This window comes from Bubalus kerabau, chromosome 8 (assembly GCF_029407905.1).
Source record: "Bubalus kerabau isolate K-KA32 ecotype Philippines breed swamp buffalo chromosome 8, PCC_UOA_SB_1v2, whole genome shotgun sequence".
Lineage (NCBI taxonomy): Eukaryota > Metazoa > Chordata > Mammalia > Artiodactyla > Bovidae > Bubalus > Bubalus kerabau.
Window position 1 is genome coordinate 74,219,750 of NC_073631.1, and position 25,956 is coordinate 74,245,705.

Below are 25,956 nucleotides of genomic sequence, written 5' to 3' on the forward strand. Positions count from 1 at the left end.
GCTAAGCCAAGATTTGCAGCTCAGTCATTATATATTAAACTGCAGCATTATTAGGGTCAAAATAAATCAGGAACTTACAGAAACTGTTATACTCTTATGTAACTCTGGTTTAAAGCACTTTATGGATTGAATTGAAATACTTTGAAAGCAAAGAGAGATTTGTGTTCAAAACATCTGAGGTGATTTGTTTTGTAGAAGCACCAGGTGCTAATAAAGAAAACATTTTTAAACCTACTCCATTAACTATTAATATTAGCAACCTAGATCCTGGGTGATTATTGCAAGGAGGAAGGAATTGAATATAAATGAGAAAGAGCCTGGCCACTTTAGCTGTCATTTTAAACCTATTGCTTTAAAGTTATGATCATCTCCAATTAAAAATGTGATTTCTCACTCACTTGTATTTCATAAGAAGCCAGTGGAAGTTGCCATGGCAAGTGTTTTCATGAGTTTTCATATTGAAATTTATCACTCAATTAAAAAAAAAATGTTCTGTAGAATGTTCTTCTTTTCTACTTTCCAATCTTAGAAACAAGTGAATAGTCTAAGCAATTCACATCTAAAAAGTAATATCTCCCTTTGGTGTCACTTCAGGTACCTAAGCCTTTTTCTGGCCCAATAAGACTGCATTCCTCCAATCCTAATTTGTCTACACTAGATTTTGGAGAAGAGAAAAATTATTCTGATGGCTCTGAAACCTCATCAGAGTTTTCTAAAATGCAAGAGGATCTGTGTCATATTGCCCATAAAGGTAAATGAGTTTTCTTTCTTTTTTGTGTTTCTTTCTTCCAATGTGTTTGATGAAAATACTATGTGCTTGTCTGAATGTGGGAAAGTCCTCGGAGAAGGGACTCTTAGTTGGTTCATTTTCTGCTCTATTAGGATTTCAGTTCAGTTCAGTTCAGTTGCTTAGTCGTGTCCGACTCTTTGCGACCCCATGAATCGCAGCATGCCAGGCCTCCCTGTCCATCACCAACTCCCAGAGTTCACCCAAACTCATGTCCATCGAGTCGGTGATGCCATCCAGCCATCTCATCCTCTGTCGTCCCCTTCTCCTCCTGCCCCCAATCCCTCCCAGCATCAGAGTCTTTTCCAATGAATCAACTCTTCGCATGAGGTGGCCAAAGTATTGGAGTTTCAGCTTTAGCATCAGTCCTTCCAAAGGACACCCAGAACTGATCTCCTTCAGAATGGACTGGTTGGATCTCCTTGCAGTCCAAGGGACTCTCAAGAGTCTTCTCCAACACCACAGTTCAAAAGCGTCAATTCTTCGGCGCTCAGCTTTCTTCACAGTCCAACTCTCACATCCATACATGACCACTGGAAAAACCATAGCCTTGACTAGATGGACCTTTGTTGGCAAAGTAATGTCTCTGCTTTTGAATATGCTATCTAGGTTGGTCATAACTTTCCTTCCAAGGAGGATTTCAGGCAATCTAATTTTTATTTTTTGTTTATTCTATTGGTAATAGGGAGTGTATGGGCAAAAGTCTCTCTTTAACTTGTAGGGAAGAAGGTGAGAGCCTTAGGAATACTTTAAAGGCTGAGCAATTTATATGAGAGTGATGAGAATGTAAATTGGTACTTTTCTGGAAGGCAATGTTACATTATGTTTCAACTTTAAAAAAAAACTATCTGTTCAGCAGTTCTACTTTCAAGAATTCATTCATAGGAATTAACTTAAAAGTTATCCAACGACATGTGCTTCCATGGTGGCTCAGTGGTAAAGAATCCACCTGCCAATGCAGGAGACACAGATTTGATCCCTAGTCTGGGAAGATCTCATATGCTGCAGAGCACCTAAGCCCATGCACCACAACTAATGAGCCTGTGCTCTAGAGCCCAGGAACTGCAACTGTTAAGCCCACGTGCTGCAACAACTGAAGCCAGAGCGCCCCTGAGCCTGTGCTCTGCAACAAGAGAAGCCACTCCAGTGAGAAGCCTGTGTACTGCAATGAAGAACAGCCCCTGCGCATCGCAAATACAGAAAAGCTCACATAGCAATGAAGACCCAGCACAGCCAAAAATAAATTAATTAAATTAAATTAAAAAAAAATTATCCGAAGATGTCCATTGTAGCATTGTTCATATCAAAAATTAGATTTTTCAATATCATTTGTTGTTCAGTCGCTAAGTTGTGTCCAACTTTTTTGTGACCCCATGGATGGTGGCCCACCAGGTTTCTCTGTCCATGGGATTTCTCGGACAAGCATACTAGAGCAGGTTGCCATTTCCTTCTTCAGGGGATCTTCCCTACCCAGGGATTGAACCCATGTCTCTTGCATGTGACAGATTCTTTACCACTGAGCCATCAGGGAAGCCCTTCCATATCATTAGGAAAATCCAAATCCAAACCATGATGAGACATTATTATGCACCGTTAGAATAGCTAAAATTAAAAAAAAGTACAGACAGCTGATGAGGATACAGAGAAACCGGATCTCTCATATATTGCTAGTGACAATGCAAGATGGTACAGCCATTCTGGAGAATAGTTTGGCAGTTTTCTATAAAACCAACATGCACTTCAAATACAACCCAATGTTCACATTCCTAGGCATTTATCCCAAAGAAATAAATGTAAACTTAAGTCCACACAAAATCCTATGCACAAATGTTCACAGCAGATGTATTAGCCAAAGACTGAAACAACCCAAATGTCCTTCAGCAGATGAATGGTTAAACTAAAGGTGATATATCCATACAACAGAACACTATTCATCACTACTCAGCAATAAAAAGGAATCAACTGTGGATACAGGCCACTGTGGACATGTTCTCAAGCACAACATGCTGACCTAAAATAGCCAATCTCAAAAGGTGTCCTAGTGTGTGCTTACACTTATTAACACTTTTGAAGTGATCCATGTTTAGAAATGGAAAAGTGACTGGTGGTTACAGGAGTCAGGAACAAGGAAGAGAAAAAGAGGGAAAGTGTGATTATGAAGGCTGGTAGTAAGAGGAATCTTGGTGGCAATGGAAAACTCTCTATCCTGATTTTGGTGGTGAGTCCATGAATCTACACATACGATAAAATTGCACTGACTGATACTTATATGCATATTCACAAGCGAAAGCCTGTCAAACTTGCGAAATCAGAATCAGAGGTGCAGGTTATACCAACGTCCATTTCGTGGCTTAGATGTAGCGCCAATGTTATGTAAGATGTTACCACTGTGGGAAACTGGAGGTAGGGCACCCAGGGCTTCTCTGTACTGTTGTTGCAACTTCCTGTGAAATTTCAGAATAGAAAGTGTTTTTTTTTTTTTTAATTAGAAATAACCTAAATGCTTGACAGTAAAGAGATTAGATTTTTAAACTGCAGTGTAATCATATAATAGAATACTTAACAGCTACAATAATAATAATACCATCTGCCTTATATCGAACACATAGTGTCTTGCCAGGTGTTTGCTAATAAGAATTAACATGCAATGTTTCTTGAATTCATACCATGGAGTAGGTATGACTGTAACCTCTTATCAGTGCACAGGTAAGAAATCTGAGACTTAGAGAAGCCAAAGAACTTTGTGAGGGTTCCAGGGGACAAAGTAGCCAAACAGACTTGAACCCTAACTTGCCTGACCCCAGAGTCTGTGCTTCTCACCTGCTGTCTCACTGCCCTCACAGATAGAGTTAGCCAGGGTTATTTTTATAGGTATTGGAAGATACACACAGTTCAGTTCAGTCACTCAGTTGTATCCGACTCTTTGTGACCCCATGGACTGCAGTAGCAAAAAATACAAGGCATGATCCTGTTTTTTGGGGAAAATATATTAATCTGATATATATAGGCATATTAAAAAATCTGGAAGGATATATACCAGTGTTTTAGTGATGGAAACTCAGTTCAGTTCAGTCGCTCAGTCGTGTCCAACTCTTTGTGACCCCATGAATTGCAGCACGCCAAGCCTCCCTGTCCATCACCAACTCCCGGAGTTCACTCAAACTCACATCCATTGAGTTGGTGATGTTCCATGTCCAGTTCTAACTGTTGCTTCCTGACCTGCATATAGGTTTCTCAAGAGGCAGGTCAGGTGGCCATCTCATCCTCTGTCATCCCCTTCTCCTCCTGCCCCCAATCCCTCCCAGCATCAGAGTCTTTTCCAATGAATCAACTCTTCACATCAGGTGGCCAAAGTATTGGAGTTTCAGCTTTAGCATCAGTCCTTCCAAAGGACACCCAGAACTGATCTCCTTTAGAATGGACTGGTTGGATCTCCTTGCAGTCCAAGGGACTCTCAAGAGTCTTCTTCAGCACCACAGTTCAAAAGCATCAATTCCTCGGTGCTCAGCTTTCTTCACAGTCCAACTCTCACATCCATACATGACCACAGGAAAAACCATAGCCTTGACTAGACGGGCCTTTGTTGGCAAAGTAATATCTTGGCTTTTCAGTATGCTATCTAGGTTGGTCATAATTTTCCTTCCAAGGAGTAAGCTTCTTTTAATTTCATGGCTGCAATCACCATCTGCAGTGATTTTAGAGCCCCCAAAAATGAAGCCTGACACTGTTTCCACTGTTTCCCCATCTATTTGCCATGAAGTGATGGGACCAGATGCCATGATCTTCGTTTTCTGAATGTTGAGTTTTAAGCCAACTTTTTCACTCTCCTCTTTCACTTTCATCAAGAGGCTTTTTAGTTCCTCTTCACTTTCTGCCATAAGGGTGCTGTCATCTGCATATCTGAGGTTATTGTCATTTCTCCCGGCAATCTTGATTGCAGCTTGTGCTTCTTCCAGCTCAGCGTTTCTCATGATGTACTCTGCATAGAAGTTAAATAAGCAGGGTGACAGTATATAGCCTTGACGTACTCCTTTTCCTATTTGGAACCAGTCTGTTGTTCCATGTCCACTTCTAACTGTTGCTTCCTGACCTGCATACAGATTTCTCAAGAGGCAGGTCAGGTGGTCTGGTATTCCCATCTCTTTCAGGATTTTCCACAGTTTATTGTGATCCACATAGTCAGAGTCTTTGGCTTAGTCTGTAAAGCAGAAATAGACGTTTTTCTGGAACTCTCTTGCTTTTTCGATGATCCAGCAGATGTTGACAATTTGATCCCTTGTTCCTCTGCCTTTTCTAAAACCAGCTTGAACATCTAGAAGTTCACAGTTCATGTATTGCTGAAGCCTGACTTGGAGAATTTTGAGCATTACTTTACTAGCGTGTGCTGCTGCTGCTGCTAAGTCGCTTCAGTCGTGTCCGATTCTGTGCGACCTCATAGACGGCAGCCCACCAGGCTCCCCCGTCCCTGGGATTCTCCAGGCAAGAACACTAAAGTGGGTTGCCATTTCCTTCTCCAATGCATGAAAGTGAAAAAATAAAGTGAAATCGCTCAATCGTGTCGGACTCCTAACGACCCCATGGACTGCAGCCCACCAGGTCCCTCCGTCCATGGGATTTTCCAGGCAAGAGTACTGGAGTGGGGTGCCATTGCCTTCTGATGAGTGCAATTGTGCAGTAGTTTGAGCATTCTTTGTATTATCTTCTTTCTGCTTTAAAAATTTTTTTTCATATATTATCATTTTTTAAAGGAGAAAATGAGTTAAAAATTGTTAAATGGGAGGACAGTGCTTGAAATAAGAGAAGACATTTCCTTTTTCCTCTTACCACCCCGATTTTCCTTCCTTTATATCACTGATTTTCCTTTCCCTCTTTCCTTACCTTCTAAGTCCAAAATGTGTTGGTTATGAGGAAACCATTTCATGCTCTTTACAAATTCCCACCTCAGACTCTTGTCCAAGCGACCATTAGAACTTTGTCCATGTTTCGTGGTGCAGTTGTATGATTTATCTATAAAATGGGAAGAATTACCTGCCCCAATCCCTTTAAAGATCTTCACCCTACTGTGTGTTCTCTGGACCCCTTGTAATCAGATTGTTTCATTTTAGGTTGTGTGGGAGGGAATTTGTATACACAATGCCATTACTTTTTACTAATATGAGCTGTCCTTTTAAAAATGAGAAGATAATGTCTCCCTGCAGGAGAGAACTAGCTTAATTTTACCTGCCTTGAAGAAGCTGCTTCCTCAACAGGGCAGCAGTTGCTATACTGACTGGATACACTGGTCCCATCCTCCAGCCCGTGGGCCCGACCTCATGCAAGGTCATGGGCATCAGCCAGCTGCTCTGTCTTTCGGGTTTTGTGAAAACCAGCTGGCTGCAGGATTTGTGCTCTGAGAAAAGGCCCAGGAGCACCTATTCAACTTTAGCCTGAGCCCCACAGGCTTGCAGATAGCAAATTCTACAAGCAGCCCAGCAAGTATGGTTTCATTCCTGTGGTTTTAGTGTTCTTGCCCAGACTGGAAGATCTCAGGGAGTTGCATTTATACAGGTTGTAACTCAGAGACCTCACAAAATGAAGACAGTTCTCAGGTTCCCTCTGTGTCCTGTGACCTTGCTTGCTTTCTCACTTCCATTCATACTTTTGAAGCATCTTGACCTTTCTTCCTTTGTAAGCCTTGTTTTGTTACTGACAATTTTTATTGTACTTTTTTAACTGTATCACTAATCTATTGACTGTGATTTCAAAACAGCTGAACTCAAGGCAAGAATTCCACTGGTGTTGTAAATAGTCTGTATTACCTACTTTTTCTTCAACGTGTTAAATGCATCTGAATTCTCCCTGTTTTATAGAAGTTGGATCAGGTGGTAGAAAATCAATATACACCCATCCTAAAAAGTGTTTGTAGTATATTGTAGACTATAAGTTTGATTTTATGGTGTGTCATTGGTTCATGTGTCTGGCTTTGTGTCTGTTCACACACACACAAAAACCAACCAGAGAACAACATGTACTAAAATCTAAAAGTGTAAATAATTTGCCTTACAAATATTAGCTTGTGTGTGTGTATGTGTGTGTGCGTGCGCACTCAGTTGTGTCTGACTCTTTGTGATTCCATGGACTGTAGCCCACCAGGCTTTTCTGTCCTTAGAATTTTACATATACCAAAATGTAGTTCATGGAACACATGGCCCATAAAAACACTTTAAAAAACAAAGTTCCATGGTTTAGAATGTTTGCAAAACATTGCTGACTATAATCTGCTGTGCATTTACACCAGAAACAGTAAATATTAAAGACCCTGAGAAGTCCTGCAGCAGGGAAATCTGTTAGCTTTGTTTAACTTAATGATTTAAAGGTTTTCAATGTTATTATCAAAATTCTTCCTCCTCCCCAAACTGCTATCAGCTATTGTCAGTCTGGAGCTAAACTTCCTGAGAAACACATCAGCAAACAATGCAAATAGTAAGCCTCTTTGGAGCTAACCCTCTATACCAGCTAAGTCAGAAAACTTGCATTAGACTAAGCCACCTCTGTTCCTGACTAGCTGTGGGACTTTCACCTCACTGATTAATCTCTCTGGATCTCAGTTGCCTCATCTGTTAAATGTCCTGAAATAGTCGTCCTGACTCTTTGGGCTATCAAAAATTCTATAATTGTCTTCTGTGAATAATTGTTTTTCACTGAATGGAAATTATTCTTACTATTGCTTATTGTTACGATGAGATTTTATGGAGAAATTGTTCTACTAGTAGCAGAAGCAGAAATGGTGAGCAGATTTAGGATGGGAAAGCATGAATTAGTATAGGACTGGGGTCAGGGTGCTCCAAACACAAGTAGGTAATCAGATTCTGCCTTGGAAAGGAAAAAAAAATGAAGTTTTTAAAATACATCTCTTGCAACCTGTGAAAGGTATTTGCAATGAGAGACATCTTCATTTACAAATATAAAGGCTAAAAGTAGAACAAAATTAAACTCTGTTAGATTATTTGCTGTTATTTTGTTCCTGGATTCTTTTCCTGGGTTGAGTTTTCATTGAGAGGTCATTTGTTAACTGTTTTGAGCTTATGGAAGCATTGAATAAAAGCCAAATATGTCATAATGATATCATTTTCAAAGATTAAAAGCTAAAAAATATGCATGAAACCAGGTCACTTATCAAGCATAATTTAGAATGTAGCATAAAAATCTGCCAAGCAACTGCAGTATGTAATTTATCAGTAAATAAGTAATCAAATTACCTAAGATAACTAAATGAAAGAACTGTTTGTGTAGAAGATGGACTCGGAAGTGTTTTAAAACTATGGATGTCCTGTGTAGTTTGAGAATTAAGAGAAACAAGATTACAGATGAGATCATCTTAGATATTTTAGATGTTAACATCTCCCACATGCTAGATGACGCAGCCAAAAGAAGAACAAAGAAGAATTCACCAAAATGTAGTTTTCATTAAAAAGAGAGAAAAAGAAGGAGTCCTACTGTAGGTTGGGTGCTATATAATAATGTGCTTTCTCATTTTCCTCAAAGCCCTTTTGAGATATGGGCATTATCCACACACACAGATGTGGAAACCAAGGATTTGTCCAAAATCTAAATAGCAACTATGTGATAAGTGGTAGGATTTCAGTTCACCTTTCTTTCATTGCACAATATCTTTCCCTTGTACCACACTGCTTCTGTAGAGCTGTGTCCATGGTATTCTTAACTGTCTTCTTCAAGAGCATTTTCTTTTCTAGTGTAGAGAAACTGGAGCATATTAAATAGAGCACAGGCAGTTAGGAGTATAGGTGTCCTTTAGCACCACCTTTCACCATCCAAACACGCCAGCTCTGCTCTCACTGTCTAAGTCAATAAAAGAACGGCGTGGAAGCCCATGGAAATGGGAAAGATAGAGATCATATGGGGCTTCCCTGGTGGCTCGGAGGAGACCTGGGTTCACTCCCTGGGTTGGGAAGAACCCCTGGAGGAAGGCATGGCCACCCATTCCAGTATTCTTGCCTGGAGAATTCCATAGACAGAGGAGCCTGGTGGGCTGCAGTCCATAGGGTTGCAAAGAGTCGGATGCGACTTGAACGACTAAGCATGCAACTGATCATACGATGCTTAAGGTGCTCCGATCTGTCCAAAGCTCAGCCTATGTCCCACTCTCTTAGTACAGAGAGAGTGTTTGAGAAAATGGCTAAAGACAGTCTGGGAAAGAGGTATCATAATTCCTTTCGATATTCAGACACTCCGTGAAAGAGGAAGTAGTTCTTTTTGCCAATGAGACACTGAGGTGAACATTAACTTAGAAAAAGGATGGACTTTCTTAACACAGGAAGAGTCTAAGAACAAAAGTGGATGGCTTTAGGGGACAGCAGATGCTCCAAGCGTGAGCCCAAAGGCTATTTGGCAAGAAGGTTTAGAGGTGAAAGGAGCTGGTCGTTCTATGCAGCAGGGGGCCTTAGTGATTCTTTGTAGCTCTGAGCATCTAAAACTTTCTATATGGCTTTGTTTATGATCAGATACCCATGGTTGTGATCCACTCATTAGATCTTTCTATTTTTTTTAACTTTTTATTTGTCTATAGTATCCTGTTAGAAATTAACACTTCTGCCACAGAAAATATTTCTGACCTCTGGGATCCTGTGTCTTTAGTAGTTAATGTAAACATGGTCTCCCATGATCAGCCTCTAACCATTGCTCTGTGTGTGCTGGATCATTAGACTGCTGTAAAGGACTATTTTATTGTCCTCTAAGTGGGTCTAAACAGTCATTTAAGAAATTTAGTGCCTGATTTGGTCCCCTGAGCTCCCTTTTCAGGTGGTTTAGAAAGCACTTAAGACTTTAAGTATAGTGACTGTGTGAGTTATTTTCTGCTTGTCTTATGCCCTCAACAATCTTGTCAGCTGTACATTTTGAGCTGACGTGTATATTCTGATTAAAAAATTTTAATAGTAATCTTCTGTAAGTGAAAGTTGCTTGATCATGTCCGATTCTGCAACCCCACGGAGTGTAGCCCCCCAGGCTCATCTGTCCATGGGATTCTGCAGGCAAGAATACTGGAGTGGGTAGCCATTCCCTTCTCCTGGGGATCTTCCCAACCCAGAGATTCAACCTGGGTCTCCTGCATTGCAGGCAGATTCTTTACCATCTGAGCCATCAGGGAAGCCCTAATCTTTAGCTTGGTTGAATACCTTGTTTTATGCCGGCCACCTGAAAGCCAGAGGAATTGATTTGTTAAAGTGGCAACCAGCTGGGTGCCACCTCTATGCAATAAACATGACGGTGAAAAAAATATTTTTGTACTCATGTAAAGTGACAGATATTAACTAGACTTCTTCTGTTGATCATTTAGAAATGTATACAAATATTGAATCATTATGTTGTATACCAAAACCAGTATAATGTTTTATGAAAAGAATTATAATAATAAACTAAGGAAACTAACCAAGAAATAACAGTGAAGAGATGTTTCCCCATGGACCCACTCAGATGGTCGTGGGGATCCTGTGGGGTTGCCAGGGATGGGATGCCCATCTAATAGAACCTAAAGTGCAGTTTGTGAGTTAGCTGCTGGGCTGGTTGCTCACCAGCTAAGAGCTTCCCCTACTCCTAATGCTCAACAGACTCTAGTTAGCCTCTCATTCATAGAACTTACATACCCTGTGTGCATTTATTTATAAATGATGTCCCAGCAAGAGACTCAGATATCTAAAAACTGCTGCCCGTATTTCAAAAGACTGCAGTTATCATCACTTTCATCCCTGTATGTTTCTTTTATTACCATCACTATTATTATTTCAGTATCATTTATTATGTATTATATGTGATGCTTTAGGTTAAGTGCTTTAGCTTACTTAATCCCCATAATGATCTTACGAAGTAAGTGCAATTATTGTCCCTGTTTACAAGGGAGGAAACTGGGGTCCAGGTGCAGCGTATCCTCGTCTGAAGTCTTACAGTGAGTAAGTGTTGGATCTGGGAAGAACCCAGTGGTGCTGCTGGAGCCCACACTATTGCTGGCTCTATTGTGCTGGCCGTTATTTTGCTCAATGCAATTGTTTAAATCAAAGAGCTAAACTTGTTCCATAGACACTGTTAGAAAAATCGGTACCTATTGACCCCATCTTTGGTCACCAGAAGCATCATATATTAATAATGTGTTTGCATTTAAATAAATTGCTTATTTGTCCTGTGATTTTGTGGCGAAGCTCTGAGTCTTGGTAAACACCACAACCTCAGATAAGTTCAGGGATGGCCTACTGAGAGAGGTTCAGTTGTCTGCATGGCTGTGGAGTGAAGGGAGCAAGTCAGTCATGCATGTTTAATTTCTGTGATACTGAATTGGCCACTCCTAAGTAGCAGTGCCTCTAAAAATGCAGCCCCCGGGGAATTTAGTAGTATGCCAGGCCATTAGAGAAGAAGTATGTATCAGCCTCTTCCCTCTTCCTGCCTTTCTAAAACAATATAGAATAAAGGAGATTGGAAAGATAATATTCAAATGTGATTTCCATGATCAATAATTCAGATGACAGTTGCGTTATTCCTTGGAGGTAACTTGGAGATCAGTCCTAGGTGTTCATTGGAAGGACTGATGCTGAAGCTGAAACTACAATACTTTGGCCACCTCATGCAAAGAGTTGACTCCCTGGAAAAGACCCTGATGCTGGAAGGGATTGGGGGCAGGAGGAGAAAGGGATGACAGAGGATGAGATGGCTGGATGGCATTACCGACTCGATGGACATGAGTTTGAGTTAACTCTGAGAGTTGGTGATGGACAGGGAGGCCTGGCATGCTGTGATTCATGGCGTCGCAAAGAGTTGGACACAACTTAGCAACTAAACTGAACTGAACTTGTACATTATTTGATCAAAACTTGGTGTATTTTTTACTGTACCTGAGAACAGTTTTAAAAACTTTAGTTCAGGCATCTGAGTGCCGAATAACACTGAGCTCTCACTGGACCTAAATGCTCACTCAAGTGAACCAAGTGCTGAATGCCAGGTTGAGAGGCAGGGAATTCTGGGTCAGGCAGGTGAAAAGACTAATAAGGAAAAGGGTAGTTAACACCTTTTGGGAAATAATTTCAAACTTACAGGCAAGGTGCAAGAATAATTAAAAAACTCAGGTATCTTTACCCAAGTTCTCCATTTTTAATATTGTGCCACATTTATCTCTTTCTACACACACGCACACACACACACACACAAACACAAACATACACACACATACATACACATGCAGATATGTGTGCATTTGTTTATTTTTTTGATCCATGTGAAAATAGGATCCATACATCATCTTTTTTTTTAATGCATTTATACTATCATGTATATTTCCTAAGAATAAGGATATTCTGTCCCTTAACCACAGTTTAGTTATGAAACTCAGGAAATTTAGCATCGAAATAGTACTTTTACCTATTCTGCCTTTCATATTCAAATGTCAATTATAGCAATATACCTTTCCCCTTCAGTACAGAATCTAGTCTGTAGTCATAGATTGCATTTAACTATCACACCTCTTTAGTCTTCTTTAATTGGGAACAGTTCCTGAGTTTTTCTTTTCTTTGATGAAATGACACTTTTGAAGAATACAGGCTAATTTTAAAAAATAGAATGGTCCTCATTCTAGGGTTGTCTGATGTTTCATCATGATCAGATTCAGATGGCCTATCCTTGGCTGGTGTTCAACAAAATTAACACTGTGTCTTTTTCAGGGTATCACACAAAGTCCCAAGGTACACAAAATCTATCTGATTCTCACTAGTGATTACTTTTGGACAACAAATTAAAGTGCTGTCTAGTTTCTCCTCTGCCTTGTTACCATTTTCCTTCTGACATCCCAATAAGTTGTGTTTGCAGACATTTCCAGTCATTAGGAATACAAACAAAACTAAATGTTGATAATTGAAACGTATAGTCCTTTCAACTGTCAAAATATATTGGTAACAGGTCATAACGGAATTTCTGTGGATAGGGACTTTGGAATTGACAAATGTGTGTAATTTTCAAAATTTTAATAGATCTTATTTTCTAGAGTAGTTTTAGGTTCACAGCAAACTGAGCAAGCAGTTTGGTGTTCCCATACCCACTCCCGCACACACACATACACAACCTTGTCCACTATCAACATCCCACCAGAGCGGTCCATTTCTTGAGCATCAGTAAACCTACACTGAAACATCATTATCACCAAAAGCCCATGGTTTACATTAGGGTTCACTTTTGGCGTTGTACATTTCAGATGTATTTTTTAAAGCCACAATAGGGTACATTTCCTGAATGGGAAATATTCATGACTGTTTTCTAAATTCTCTTATAAGAATTCTGTGTTTCTTGTTTATAATTATGCCTCTTCCTTTATTCTTTTTTATAATGATTATATCTTTATAGTCTACTTCACTTTAAGGTCAGCTTTTAATACCATATCAACGGAGAGAGAGAAACTGAAGCAACTGATGGAGCAAGATGTTTCTGCCTCCCCCTCTGCCCAGGTCCTTGGTCTGAAGCATGCTCTGTCATCCGTAAGTTACACCTCTGTGTCACAGCAAAGCCTGACAGTGTGTCTGGGCTCATGAACTTTTTATGTTTTCCATCGCCATGGTTGTGTTGAAAATTCATGAGAAAACCAAACACATTGTCCAGATTATATTCTAACCTTTCATCAGATCTGCTTATTCTAAACACCAAAGCTGAGCCTACGCCAAATCTTAGTAGCAAATATTTCATTGAGCATTAGATACTCTGTTTGGTTTCCTCCTATTTATCTTGAGTTTTCTATTTTTGTAAAGCTTTTGTTATGTGTTTGTCTTACAGACATTTGTTTGTTAATGCTTACAAAGTCTGGTAGTTTGCAGATTTCCATACCTAAGATTTCACAAGCTTTGACTGATTTTCCAAATTGATAGATACAGGCAGCAGAGTGAAATTTTGAATTCACACTCTTCTCTACAGCCTAGGGTTAATCCTGTTTACCTGTTTACAGCCTATCTCTTTGAAAGACAGGCAAGTGATTTGATTTGATAGTACAAACATTTAGCTCCCACCTGCTCCCCGCCGTGGCCACAAAGAGATGAGTCATAAGGAGTGTCAGGCAGTCATTGTGCCTGCTTAATAAACAGAAAAATCACTGCCAAGCCTCAAATGTTTTCCAGTGAGCCAGCCTGTCATTCACGCTCTCTCCTTTTTTCCCCATTGATTGCAGTTTTATTCCTCAGAACTGGGCTGCATTGAAGTGCAGTGTCCTGGTATTCTATTTTGAATAGCTGACAGTATCTGATTGTTCACTCTAAATCTTTCAAAAGCTGGAGAACTTTTCAAAGAACATACTTACTTGCTCCTATGCTTTACTTCTATGTAGAATCCTTACTATGAAAAGAGAGAGTGTGTACATACACAATTACCTTCTGAAGTGATACTGAACTTTCTATGTAAGGTCAGGTAGGGGAGATGAATTTTAGGGTCTTGTTTTCAGAAGCTAACTCAAGCAATGAGAGAACTAGAAAATACCCACTTATGCTTTCTACTCATCATGTTACCGAGAGAAGTAAAGTGATGCTTTTGGTATAATGTTAATTGTTAATACATTAACATTGGTACATACTGTCATTGTAAGGTACTTAAAGGTGTATTCACTCAGTTGAACATTCCCAGTATGTTATCTTGGAAAGAAATAGAAAATAACATGGATTTACTCCATGTTTAGAGTCTTAATGTTGTCAGCTGAGAGGTAGAAACACCCCCTTTTGGATTGTACTGGACAGTCAGTCACACACAGTCTGCTACTTTGGTTTGAAAGAAGCAGGGTGGTTCTTTACTTTTTTTTTTAAGTTTATTTTTTAGTGGTAAAAAGCACTTTTTTATTCATTTGTGTCATTTCTTTGTGGCCCAGCCACCCAATGGAATATTATTCATCAATAAAAATAAATGAGCTCTCAAGCCATGCAAGATATGAGTGAATCATAAATGGATATTGCTCACTGGAATAAGCCAGCCTGAAAAGACTATGTACTGATCCATTCATATGATATTCTGGAAAAGCAAACATACAGAGATAATAAACAGATTACTGGTTGCCAGGGTAGGGGGGAAAGCATTTCTTATTGTTCCAAGTAGGTTGGCTTTTAGTGCATTTAGAAGGTACCTCTGATGGGCTTCCCAGCGTCCCTTTCACTGTGGTCTTCCTCTTCCCTGCCCTCCTCCTGTGTGAGGTCCAGCTTCATCTTGTTAATCTGCTGGTCTGGTAGAGGCCATGAGACCCACTTGTCCATGGCGTCCCTGGCCACAGTCATTAGAAAGTTGAGATAAAAAAGAATGATCATTAACTTCTTTTTTTTGTCTTGGATTCCTGATTAGATTCAAGGCTTGTTTTTTAAAAATAAAAATTTGAGAGTTATCTCAGGGCTATCAGAATGAATCTGTGTTGAACGTACAACCTTTGTGTGTGATTTTTTTTTTTTTCCTGCCTGTGGCTCACAAAGGAAAGAGAAGCTACTAAAATAGCATATTTTTCAGGCTATCTGGAGATTCTAGCCACTGGTATCTATCTGTTCTAGCCACTGTGTAAGATGCCAGCAACATATTGGCCAAAGTGAGTGCCCTATAGAGGTTTTTAAATGTAGTTGTGTGCTTTAAGACACATTTACTCAGTGTTTCCTAAATGATCCTTCAGAATTTCCAAATAACCCATTCCAACTGTGGATACTAAAAAATAAAGCCAAAATTCTTGTTTGAGATCCAGGCAGTGGGTGAGATATGAACACCCTTCTGTATTCAGCAGGTGTACCCTATGGGTCCTGATGGATGGGAAAAGGCTCTGAGCTTCTCAGAAGAAAGTCAGGAAGGCAGATGGACAGGATGGATCTGTGTACAGGCACCTGGGAAACTGATTGTGGGAGTGGGTAGGAGACAGTCAGGTCGAAGTTGTCCCTTTCAAAAACAGATCATTTGAAGGATGCTGGCTATGAAGCACAGGAGAAACCAGCATGAAGGAAAACACCTTCCTTTACCTTCCTAGTTGGGAGGATGGGTGGGGAACTCAGACCTGCCCAAGGAGAAGAAGTAAAAGAGGTCCAGGTGGGCTGACAAGAGCTCACAACCCCTTCCCAGGGCCCTGGTGTTTAGCCCCCATCCGGGTAAGTGAGCTCTCTCTCTTTTATTTTTTTTTTTAAATAGACTATCTTAGGCATGAAGAATGGATGTAAAACAATCAATACCTATGTTGTAAAACAGTAAAATTAATCCTCTGCAAAATCTTACTTCTCAGCACACTTTCTAAGACCCCACTCAACCAGTATGACGAAACATTAAAATATGGCCAGTCACATGGAGGTGAGAGCGGCGTTTTTATTACAGATGAGAAAGGAGCTTGGAATCTTTAGGGGGAGCTGTTCAAAGAGACTGAAGGCAGCTGAGGAGGAGGAGGGGCCAAGAAACCAAGAGCAATAAGGGCTTATAGTTGTGTGTGATTTCCTTCTTCATTGAAAGAAAAGCCTTACTAACCCTTACTTTCATTCCTGGAAATGAGAGTCGAGAAGGGTCTGCATTCCCAGTGTTTAATAGCTTGTATCTGCCAGGCACCAGTATCCTGTTGGATAACGTTCAAGAAAGAAGTCCAGGAGGTGCTCCCCTGAGGGCTCCTCCACACTGGGCTTACTGCTGTGCTTTTGGAAACATCCATTGATTAACAGAGCCCCACTATTTTTAACGTGTTCCAGGCCCTAGCACAAAACACAGATCTTAAAGAACGCTTATGCAGAATCCATGCCGAGTCTCTGCTCCTCGACCTCCCTGCTGCTGCCAAGTCGGGTGACGGTCTGGCAGAGGTGGGTAAGGTTCTCCTCCGGTAATGTCGCCCCGCCCTGCTCCCACACGATGCCGTCTCTCCCTCCCTGAAGCCTCCCTGCTGCCCTGGGAGGGGTGCTCCCCTCACCATGATGGCTGCAGTTCCCAAGGCCTCCTTGAAAGTACGCTGCCAACTGCATTTCTAAACTGCTTTTTCCCCCTAGAATGTTTCTTCCCTTTCTATTTCTTTACTCCATTATCCTCCTAAGGATCACCCTTTTCTCTTGATGTGAGTGGGAGTCCCACTGGAGTGGGGACTAAGAGACAAATATTTTCTCCTGTTACTACTGAATAAACCTCACTTTCTCCTACCGATAGAATCCTAGCTCCCCCTCTGAGAACCTCTCTCCGCTTTCTTTATGACTGTTTCCTTCTCCATTTCCTGTGTTTGTTTGTTTGTTTTTTTAAATACAGCTGTACTCTTTGGTGGGGGGAAATATTACAATTGAAGTGTCTTGGTCAGTTTATAGTATGTTAAAAATATGTTTTCTCAAGACTTGGGATGTTTATCCAAAATATTCTTTGAATATGCTTAAAATGAGAAAGTTCAGAAAAATCCAAGTGGATGACTTGAAAAAAAAAATCAGTACAAAAAGGTAGTGAAAGTCAAAATAGTTTTTAGCCATCTCTTATATGCCTGCCTCAACTGTGCTAAATATTTCATTAACAAGTGGATTAGACTGAGCCCATAAAAAATAAGGAAGTTCAGAAACAAGGGTTGTAAATTTTTTAAAGGAGTTTCTATGTTTAATACGTCTTCCTCCTTTTTCTGTTCGCAAAGAAAACAAACCCTGACACAATACCTTTACTTCTTGCAATGTTGTTGTGTTGGGTGATGGGCAGATAAGATGCTAGAATCAATCAGACCAAGGACCTCAGACATCTACCTGCATGTGAAGCACAGGCTATGCCCTGACCTAATGGGAACCCCTTCTCATGAGGGTGGTACCCTCTCTCCTCAGGGCTGGCAGGCTTCTTTTGAGTTACACATCTTCTGAGATACACACCAGTGATTGACCATGTAATTTCTCTACATCTTCACTGCCCCCAAGAGATCTTTTCAATCACTTTTTAGCCCAGACCTAAATTGAGTCTCCGCCAGGACAGAGCACTGAAATGTTATCTGCAGGGGCCTTCATTTCAGGCCTGGGCAAAGAAACATGCTCACCAGCTAGGTTCTCTTCTGAATAAATCTGTGGATTGGCTGAAGCAGGGCTCAGTCATGGTGACCTACTGTCACTGAAGGTGGCTTGATGCCGAACACCATGGCACTCTGGTGTTTGGTACCTGTTTCCAGGCAGCATCAGTTCAGTTCAGTTCAGTCGCTCAGTCGTGTCCAACTCTTTGTGACCCCATGAACCACAGCACGCCAGGCCTCCCTGTTCATTACCAACTGCTGGAGTCTACCCAAACCCATGTCCATCGAGTCAGTGATGCCATCCAACCATCTCATCCACTGTCATCCCCTTCTCCTCCTGCCCCCAATCTCTCCCAGCATCAAATGAGTCAGCTCTTCACATCAGGTGGCCAAAGTATTGGAGTTTCAGCTTCAACATCAGTCCTTCCAATGAGCACCCAGGACTGATCTCCTTTAGGATAGACTGGTTGAATCTCCTTGCAGTCCAAGGGACTCTCAAGAGTCTTCTCCAGCACCACAGTTCAAAAGCATCAATTCTTTGGCACTCAGCTTTCTTTATAGTCCAACTCTCACATCCATACATGACTACTGTAAAAACCATAGCCTTGACTAGATGGACCTTTGTGGACAAAGTAATGTCTTTGCTTTTGAATATGCTATCTGGGTTGGTCATAAGTTTCCTTCCAAGGAGTAAGTGTCTTTTAATTTCATGGCTGTAATCACCATCTGCAGTGATTTTGGAGCCCAAAAAAATAAAGTCAGCCACTGTATCCACTGTTTCCCCATCTATTTGCCATGAAGCAATGGGACCGGATGCCATGATCTTAGTAGCATATTATCACCTAATCACATTAATTTATTTAACAAGCTGTTAAAGAGATAAATGGCAAGTTGACCCTTGACTTATGGCTTTATTAATTTATATTCAATGTATACACCTGGGGCTATTTGCATTTGGGAAAGGAAACCAGAATCAAAGGCTTTTTAAATGCATGTTCTTAAGTTGATCTCACAAATATTGTATCCAAAGGTTAAATACTCTTCGTTGCCTTTGAGGAGGAGCTATAACATCCTCAAGGTCATACCTTCCACAATGACCTTCTGGAGTCTTGAATTGATGGTGCAGCTGTCTCATTGATCTAGTTTCTCTCTCAGTGACTTTCTGTGGTCCATGTTTTATCCTGCTTTTCACAGAGTGACTCGGGCTGACTTTCCCAGTAAAGGAAAAGACATTGTTGCCTTCAGGAAATAAGAGAGTGAGTAGAAGTAGCTGCCCAAAGCCTGAAAGCCAGACTCCAGTGTCCTTTCCTTGGATAGCTCCTCAAACACTATGAGAATGACAGTCCCCACACTGGGGTCAGCCCAGAGTACTCTGTTTTTAGGCCCTCTTTCTTTCTTTGCTTCCCTTCTGTTACCTTTTCACTGCACAAATTATTCATCTTTGGTGTTTTAAAATCGACTTGGATTCTCAAATCTCCCCTCCTATCAAAAATTATTCTCATATCCTATCAAGTACTTCTATTTTAAATTTCTGAATGTGAACATTTACTATTACCAGGTTATGAATTCTTGGGTTATTTTATATTATTTTAAATTCCAAATGAAAGGCCAAGTGACTTTGGGGATAATATCCTACTACATCTAAAGTCTATTTAAGAGACCAAATAAGCAAGAACTTGAAAGAAAAGTGTAAAACAAGAGGAAACACGATTCTTTTAACCGCCTGTTTGCTATATTCCACATGCACTTGAATGCATTCTCTCATAAAATCTTAATCATGACTCTATGAGATAGGTGATGCTAGTTTCATTTTAGAGACAGGGGAACTAAAGCCCAGAGAGGTTAAATGACTTCTTCCAGGGTCAGTTCAATTCAGTTGCTCAGTCGTGTCCGACTCTTTGTGACCCCATGAATCGCAGCACGCCAGGCCTCCCTGTCCATCACCAACTCCTGGAATTCACCCAGACTCACGTCCATCGAGTCAGTGATGGCATCCAGCCATCTCATCCTCTGTCGTCCCCTTCTCCTCCTGCCCCCAATCCCTCCCAGCATCAGGGTCTTTTCCAGTGATTCAACTCTTCGCATGATGTGGCCAAAGTACTGGAGTTTCAGCTTTAGCGTCATTCCTTCCAAGGAACACCCAGGGCTGATCTCCTTTAGAATGGACTGGTTGGATCTCCTTGCAATCCGAGGGACTCTCAAGAGTCTTCTCCAACACCACAGTTCTTCCAGGGTACACAGCGAGTAAAGGGTAGAGCTGGGATTTAAGTCCAGTTCTATGAGTCCCAAGCACTTGTCTCCTCAGCAGCACCATACTGCTGTGTGGCGAGGAAAGACAGGCCCAACCCTCAAGTAAAACACATGGTAAAGCTCCAGTAGTGAAAATATGGCAGTAATGGGGTAAGAGTGGGACAGAATAACTATTTCAGGCATAGCACCATTTTATATAAAAAAAGAATGAAATAAATTTATGATAGAAGGCTCAAAAATCAATAGGAAAGAGATGAATTTTTCAATAAGTTAGGCTGACACAGCTTGAAAGCAGTTTAAATCTTTCCATTGCACCCTAAAATAAATCACTAGTGAATCACAGTTAAATTCAAACTGAAAAATATTGATTTAAATGTTTATCAAATGGCTGGAGTAGGGAAGATGTCCTAAATGTGTGAGCAACAGAAAAAATTACCAAAGACATGTTGATGAGATTTGGATTTTTTTTTTTTTTTAAGGAAAAGAAGTGGTGTGTGTGAAAAAATTAGTCAAATAATAGACTAGGAACAACTGTTTTCAGTGAAAAATGACAGACTTAAATAATACTAAATAGGTGGTAATGACTTTCATACGTAAATAATTAACAGGTAAGAGCAGGTAATTTAAGTCCTCAACAAATACATGAGAAAAAAAGACCTTATTCACAAAAAATACCAAACGCAATTTTTTTAATTAATTTTTTATTGTGTGATATTTATCGGTTCACTGGAAGGTGCAGAGGTGCAGAGGGAGGCCCCGTGTACCCTGCCCTAGCCTCCTCCAGTGTTAACTCTACTGTTAGTTGTTGTTGTTGTTGTTTAATTGGATTATAGTTGATTTGGGCTTCCCTGGTGGCTTAGTCGGTAAAGAATCTGCTTGCAATGTGGGAGACCTGGATTCGATCCCTGGGTTGGGAAGATGCCCTGTAGGAGGGCATGGCAACCCACTCCAGTATTCTTGCCTAGAGAATCCCCATGGACAGAGGAGACTGGTGGGTTACAGTCCATGGGGTGGCAAAGAGTCGGACATGACTAAGTGCACAGTTGATTTAGTGATTTACCACACACAGTGGACATCAACTTGTGCAAACTCTGGCAGATGGTGAGGGACAGGAAGGCCTGGCGTGCGGCAGTCCATGGGGTCACAAAGAGCCAACATGATTGGGCGACTGAGCAACAACGACATGCACATAGTTGATTTACAGGCTTCCCAGGTGGCACTAGGGAAAAGAATCCGCCTGCCAGTGCAGCAGATGCGAGAGGCGGGGGTTTGAGCCTTGGGTTGGGAAAATCCCTTGGAGGAAGAAATGGCGACCCACTCCAATACTCTTGCCTGGAAAATCTCATGAACAGAGGAGCCTGGCGGCTACAGTTCATAGGATTGCAAAGAGTTGGACTAGGACTGAGTATATATACACACACATATAGTTGATTTACAATATCTTGTCAGTTCTAGGTATACAGCCCAGTGATTCATTTATACGTATAAAGCTAGTTTATTTTTTTAAAGAAAAAAACTATTCAACCTATTCTTAACAAAAAAATACAAATTAAACCAGTTAGAATAAAACAACATTTTTCTAAGTTATAGTATTCGGTGGCTGCTGCTGCTAAGTCACTTCAGTTGTGTCTGACTCTGTGCGACCCCATAGATGGCAGCCCACCAGGCTCCCCTGTCACTGGGATTCTCCAGGCAAGAACACTGGAGTGGGTTGCCATTTCCTTCTCCAATGCAGGAAAGTGAAAAGTGAAAGTGAAGTTGCTCAGTCGTGTCCGGCTCTTCGCAACCCCACGGACTGCAGCCCACCAGGCTCCTCCATCCATGGGATTTTCCAGGCAAGAGTACTGGAGTGGGGTGCCATTGCCTTCTCCGATTCACTGGCTATATAGATATAAAGAAAATAGAGTGTCTCTTTCTTGATATAATTAGGTAATAAATATTTTGCCTTAAACATTTTTTAATAATTCTACTCTGAGAACTGATTCTAAGAACTAATGACATACAAGCAAAGACACATCTGCAAACCTGTTCATCATCTTGGTGGCTCAGATGGTAAAGAATCTTTCTGCAGGGCAGGAAGGGCTACCCATTTCAATATTCTTGCCTGGAGAATTCCAGAGACAGAGGAACCTGAAGGACTACAGTCCATTGGGTTGCAAAGAGTTGGTCACGACTGAGTGACTGACACTTCCACTTCCCCATCTTTACAAATTTGGAAACACTTTATTTCCAATAAATGGTTACTCTGTGATACATACCTTGGGTAAATCTGCTGAAGTTCATTGTCTCAAAGAACTTTTAGTAGCCTGGCGAGAAGTTCACAATATAATGTTAATTGAATGTAACAAACTAAATAAAGACTGTGTACAGTATGACCCCAGGTTTTCAAACTTAAAAACAATCTATACACAAATATTTTAATACAGAAAGTACACTGATTGGCTAAATAGGGGCCACATCTGGGTGATCAATTTTAAATTCTTTTTTAAATTTTTGGCTACATACACCATGTGGCTTATGTGACCTTAATTCCACAGCCAGGGATTGAACCCACGGTCCTTGCATTGAAAGTGTAGGAACTTAACCACAGGACCACCAAGGAAGTCCCTGGGTGATGAATTTTAAGTGATATTTATTTACATCTTTCTGTATTTTCTGTTTTAAAAACATACTACCTTTAACATAAAAAAATGTTAATTTTTAAAAATTATAGTGCAGTGTTTGGAGAAGTTTATAACATTAGATAGGTAGATGACAATTATTTCAAAACAAAGATGTATGTATTAAAAGGATTGGAGAGAAATTTATCAAAATGCCTATAGTGGTTGATTTAGTGTGATGGGATTATGTGTTCCCTTCCCTCTCTCTTCTCTGTTTATTTCTCTTTTTGTGATGTAAAAATAGATAACCATTCATGCCTTCCCAGCTTAAGGGGATATGCTGGAGTTAAACGGGCTAGGGCGGTATTTTAATCCACGGTCCCAGGTTGTGCAGGACACTGGGCAGGGCCCCCACCGTCCTGTGGAGTTTTGGGTGGCATCAGCAGGAAGGGGCTGGGGTGATGGAACAGCAGGAAGGCCAAGGGCCAGCTGTGCTATCTTCAATGTTGATCCAGCCAAGAAATCCTTCTGACCCATCAGCCTGGGAGGAAGGAGATACAGAAAAGAGCCAGAGTGACTGTTAATAAATTAATGAGGAGAACAAGTAAATAAATCATTAGAGTCTTAGGTGGCAGTGACACAGCAAAGACAGAGGACAGTTCTGTTGTTTCAGTGAATGTTAAGGGAGCGCAGTTATTCATTACTGTGTCTCCTCTTTTGAGGAGAGACCTGTACTTTAAAGGGGGCAGCCATGATGCTTATTTATAGATCTTAACGTGATTTAAGTCTTTGTTGGGATGGAAGGTTGTAGGGATGTTAAAACTCCAGCATATCCCCTTAAGCTGGGAAGGCATGAATGGTTATCTATTTTTACATCACAAAAAGAGAAATAAACAGAGAAGAGAGAGGGAAGGGAACACATAATCCCATCACACTAAATCAATAAATGCCTCGGCTAGAAGAGAAAGGGATATACATTGAAATGTGTTCCTGAGGTAAACATTCCATTAAGCAGTCACTTGCCCACTTGATATTACCAATTATGAACAAATGCTGGGGCCCTCTGGTCATAGCACCCTCATCTTAGGAGACTGAGGAGTGTGTCCTGCTCTCATAAAACTTCTGGATAGATATTATGTGTTAGCATTTCTTTCCCAGGTTATTCTGGGACTCATTTATCAGATACATAAGGATATAGAAGCAGCTCCTTTATCAGCCCTATGAGAAATGTGAGCTGTTGGGATGTTCAGACAACAATCTTCTCTGATTCAAAGGAATCAGAGCATCTCATCCTCAATCCATTCTCCTTCCTCAAGGTATCAGGCCTCACCTCTTCTGTGAAGCCCACCCCAACCAAAGCCCCTTAGTGGAATCACCTCTCCTTCCTGCCCATGGCCTTAGCACTTTTGTGTTGAGTGCACCCTGGCTCGCGCAGGCCAGAAACCTTGTTTTATTCATCATCGTATCCCACCATGACCAGCACAGTGCAGTTGCTCAATTTCTTGAGTTAAATTTTCACTTGCAAATAGCATAGAAAACACATTCCCAGAGTATTTAGGCACTTCCCATAGCAAATGTCCAGGCTCAGTGACGCAGGAGGAGAAAACACTGATATTCTATCCTGTTGTTCAGGGAGAGGCTTATAAATGGGATTGGGGACTTCCTTCCCTCACAGAGTCAGTGTGGTTGGAAAGACGCAAAGAGAATTGATCTCATTCATCCATGTATAATGGATGATCTGCCACTAGGGGCACTTCTGGACTGAAACACACTGTTCATTTGTCAAAGGATGCCTCAGAGGCAGCACTCTGGTTTCTGGGAGAGAACGGAGGCAGGGGAAAGCTGTGTTGGTCTGAACCAGCCATGAGAGGACGTGCATTTAGTACAATTCAGAGGAAATTTTAGGATGAAAAGAAACGTCCTGCAGTGGTAGAGAATAAGAGGATTCAGAGAGCGTTGGGATTTTTCCCTTCTGAACACATTTTTGACCTGAGATGTGTTCATACATCTTTTGTTACCTAAATGCTATTAATGGGAGACATATCAATATCACTTACGTAACAAGTCGCCAGCCACAGGCCTTAGTTTCTGCAAAGATCCCCTGGTCTATAATGAGTTAAGCGGAATAAAAACTGACCTGCAGTCTTTTTTTTTTGGCTTTGAGGTTTGTTGTGTGTGTCTGAGCTGTAATGGTGCCTGTAAACAAGGGGCCCTTTGGGGGAGACCTTCACTTCTCACTGTGTTTTGGTGAGGTTTGCCTGTCCTCAACTCTGAAGCTGCTCTCTGCTTATAGCTGCTTGTTAGCGTGGGCCTGTGACCTTGTGTATCATGTAAGAAATCAATTGTTTATTTTGCTTTTCTTGAAACTGTTTCTAAATATGTGCATTTTTGGTTTTGTGTTTCCAATAGGAAAACTCCAGAGATGATAGTCGGGCTCTGGTCCATCAGCTTTCCAATGAAAGCAGGCTGTCCATCACTGACTCTCTCTCAGAGTTTTTTGATGCCCAGGAAGTTCTGTTGTCTCCAAGCTCTTCAGAAAATGAGGTACGAACACTGTTTTCAGTTAGTTGCCCCCAAAATCTCTTGCTGCTTTACTCATTCGGTAAATAGCCATAATTTAGAAACACGGAACTCAATGGCCCCTTTTTATCATTACTTTCTAAGGATCTTCTTATAAATTATACCACAAAAGTCACGAAGATAAAAAATCTTAGGGGAGAAAGGTTGTGAAAGTAAGTATTAGGCTTACCCTGGTTTCTGTTACTGATACTTGATTTGTTATACCTCTTTTCAATTGTGGTTTAATGATTTTGATTATAAGCTGTTTGATAATGTATTATTTGCAATACAGGGCCAGAAGTTGGCCCCTTATATATTTTTTCAGCATTGAATTTGATCTGTAGTAATTTATAATATATAATTATTGTTATAACTTATAATTATATTTTGAGTGAGTGTACTGGTCATTTTAGCTCTTCAGTATAGGAGGACTAATTTGTTGTTGTTGTTCTGTTGCTAAGTTGTGTCCAACTTGTTGTGATTCCACGGTCTGCAGTAAGGCCTCCCTATCCCTCAGTATCTGTCAGAGTTTGCCTAAGCTCATGTCCATTGAATCAGTGATGCTATCCAACCATCTCATCCTCTGCTGCCCTCTTCTCGTTTTGCCTTCAATCTTCCCCAGAATCAGGGTCTTTTCCAATGAGTCAGCTGTTCGCATCAGGTGGCCAAAGTATTGAAGTTCAGCTTCAGCATCAGTCCTTCCAATGAATATTCAGGGTTTATTTCCTTAACGATGGACTGGTTTGATCTCTTTGCAGTCCAAGGGACTCTCAAGCACCACAGTTCCAAAGCATCAG

The 25,956-nt window shown here is 40.8% G+C and overlaps 1 protein-coding gene across 6 annotated transcripts in view; it reads left to right on the forward strand.

Annotated features, from left to right (window-relative positions):
- Positions 1–25,956, forward strand: part of OSBPL3 (oxysterol binding protein like 3) — a 198,289-nt gene that overhangs the window by 126,525 nt on the left and 45,808 nt on the right. For 4 of the 6 annotated variants that reach the window (XM_055590567.1, XM_055590565.1, XM_055590566.1 and 1 more), the window contains 4 exons: positions 595–751; positions 13,163–13,293; positions 16,486–16,593; positions 25,010–25,144. In XM_055590567.1, coding sequence (XP_055446542.1) covers positions 595–751; positions 13,163–13,293; positions 16,486–16,593; positions 25,010–25,144 — 531 coding nt within the window. The remainder of the gene's footprint in view (positions 1–594; positions 752–13,162; positions 13,294–16,485; positions 16,594–25,009; positions 25,145–25,956) is intronic. The other 2 variants (XM_055590569.1, XM_055590570.1) reach the window with 1 other exon arrangement.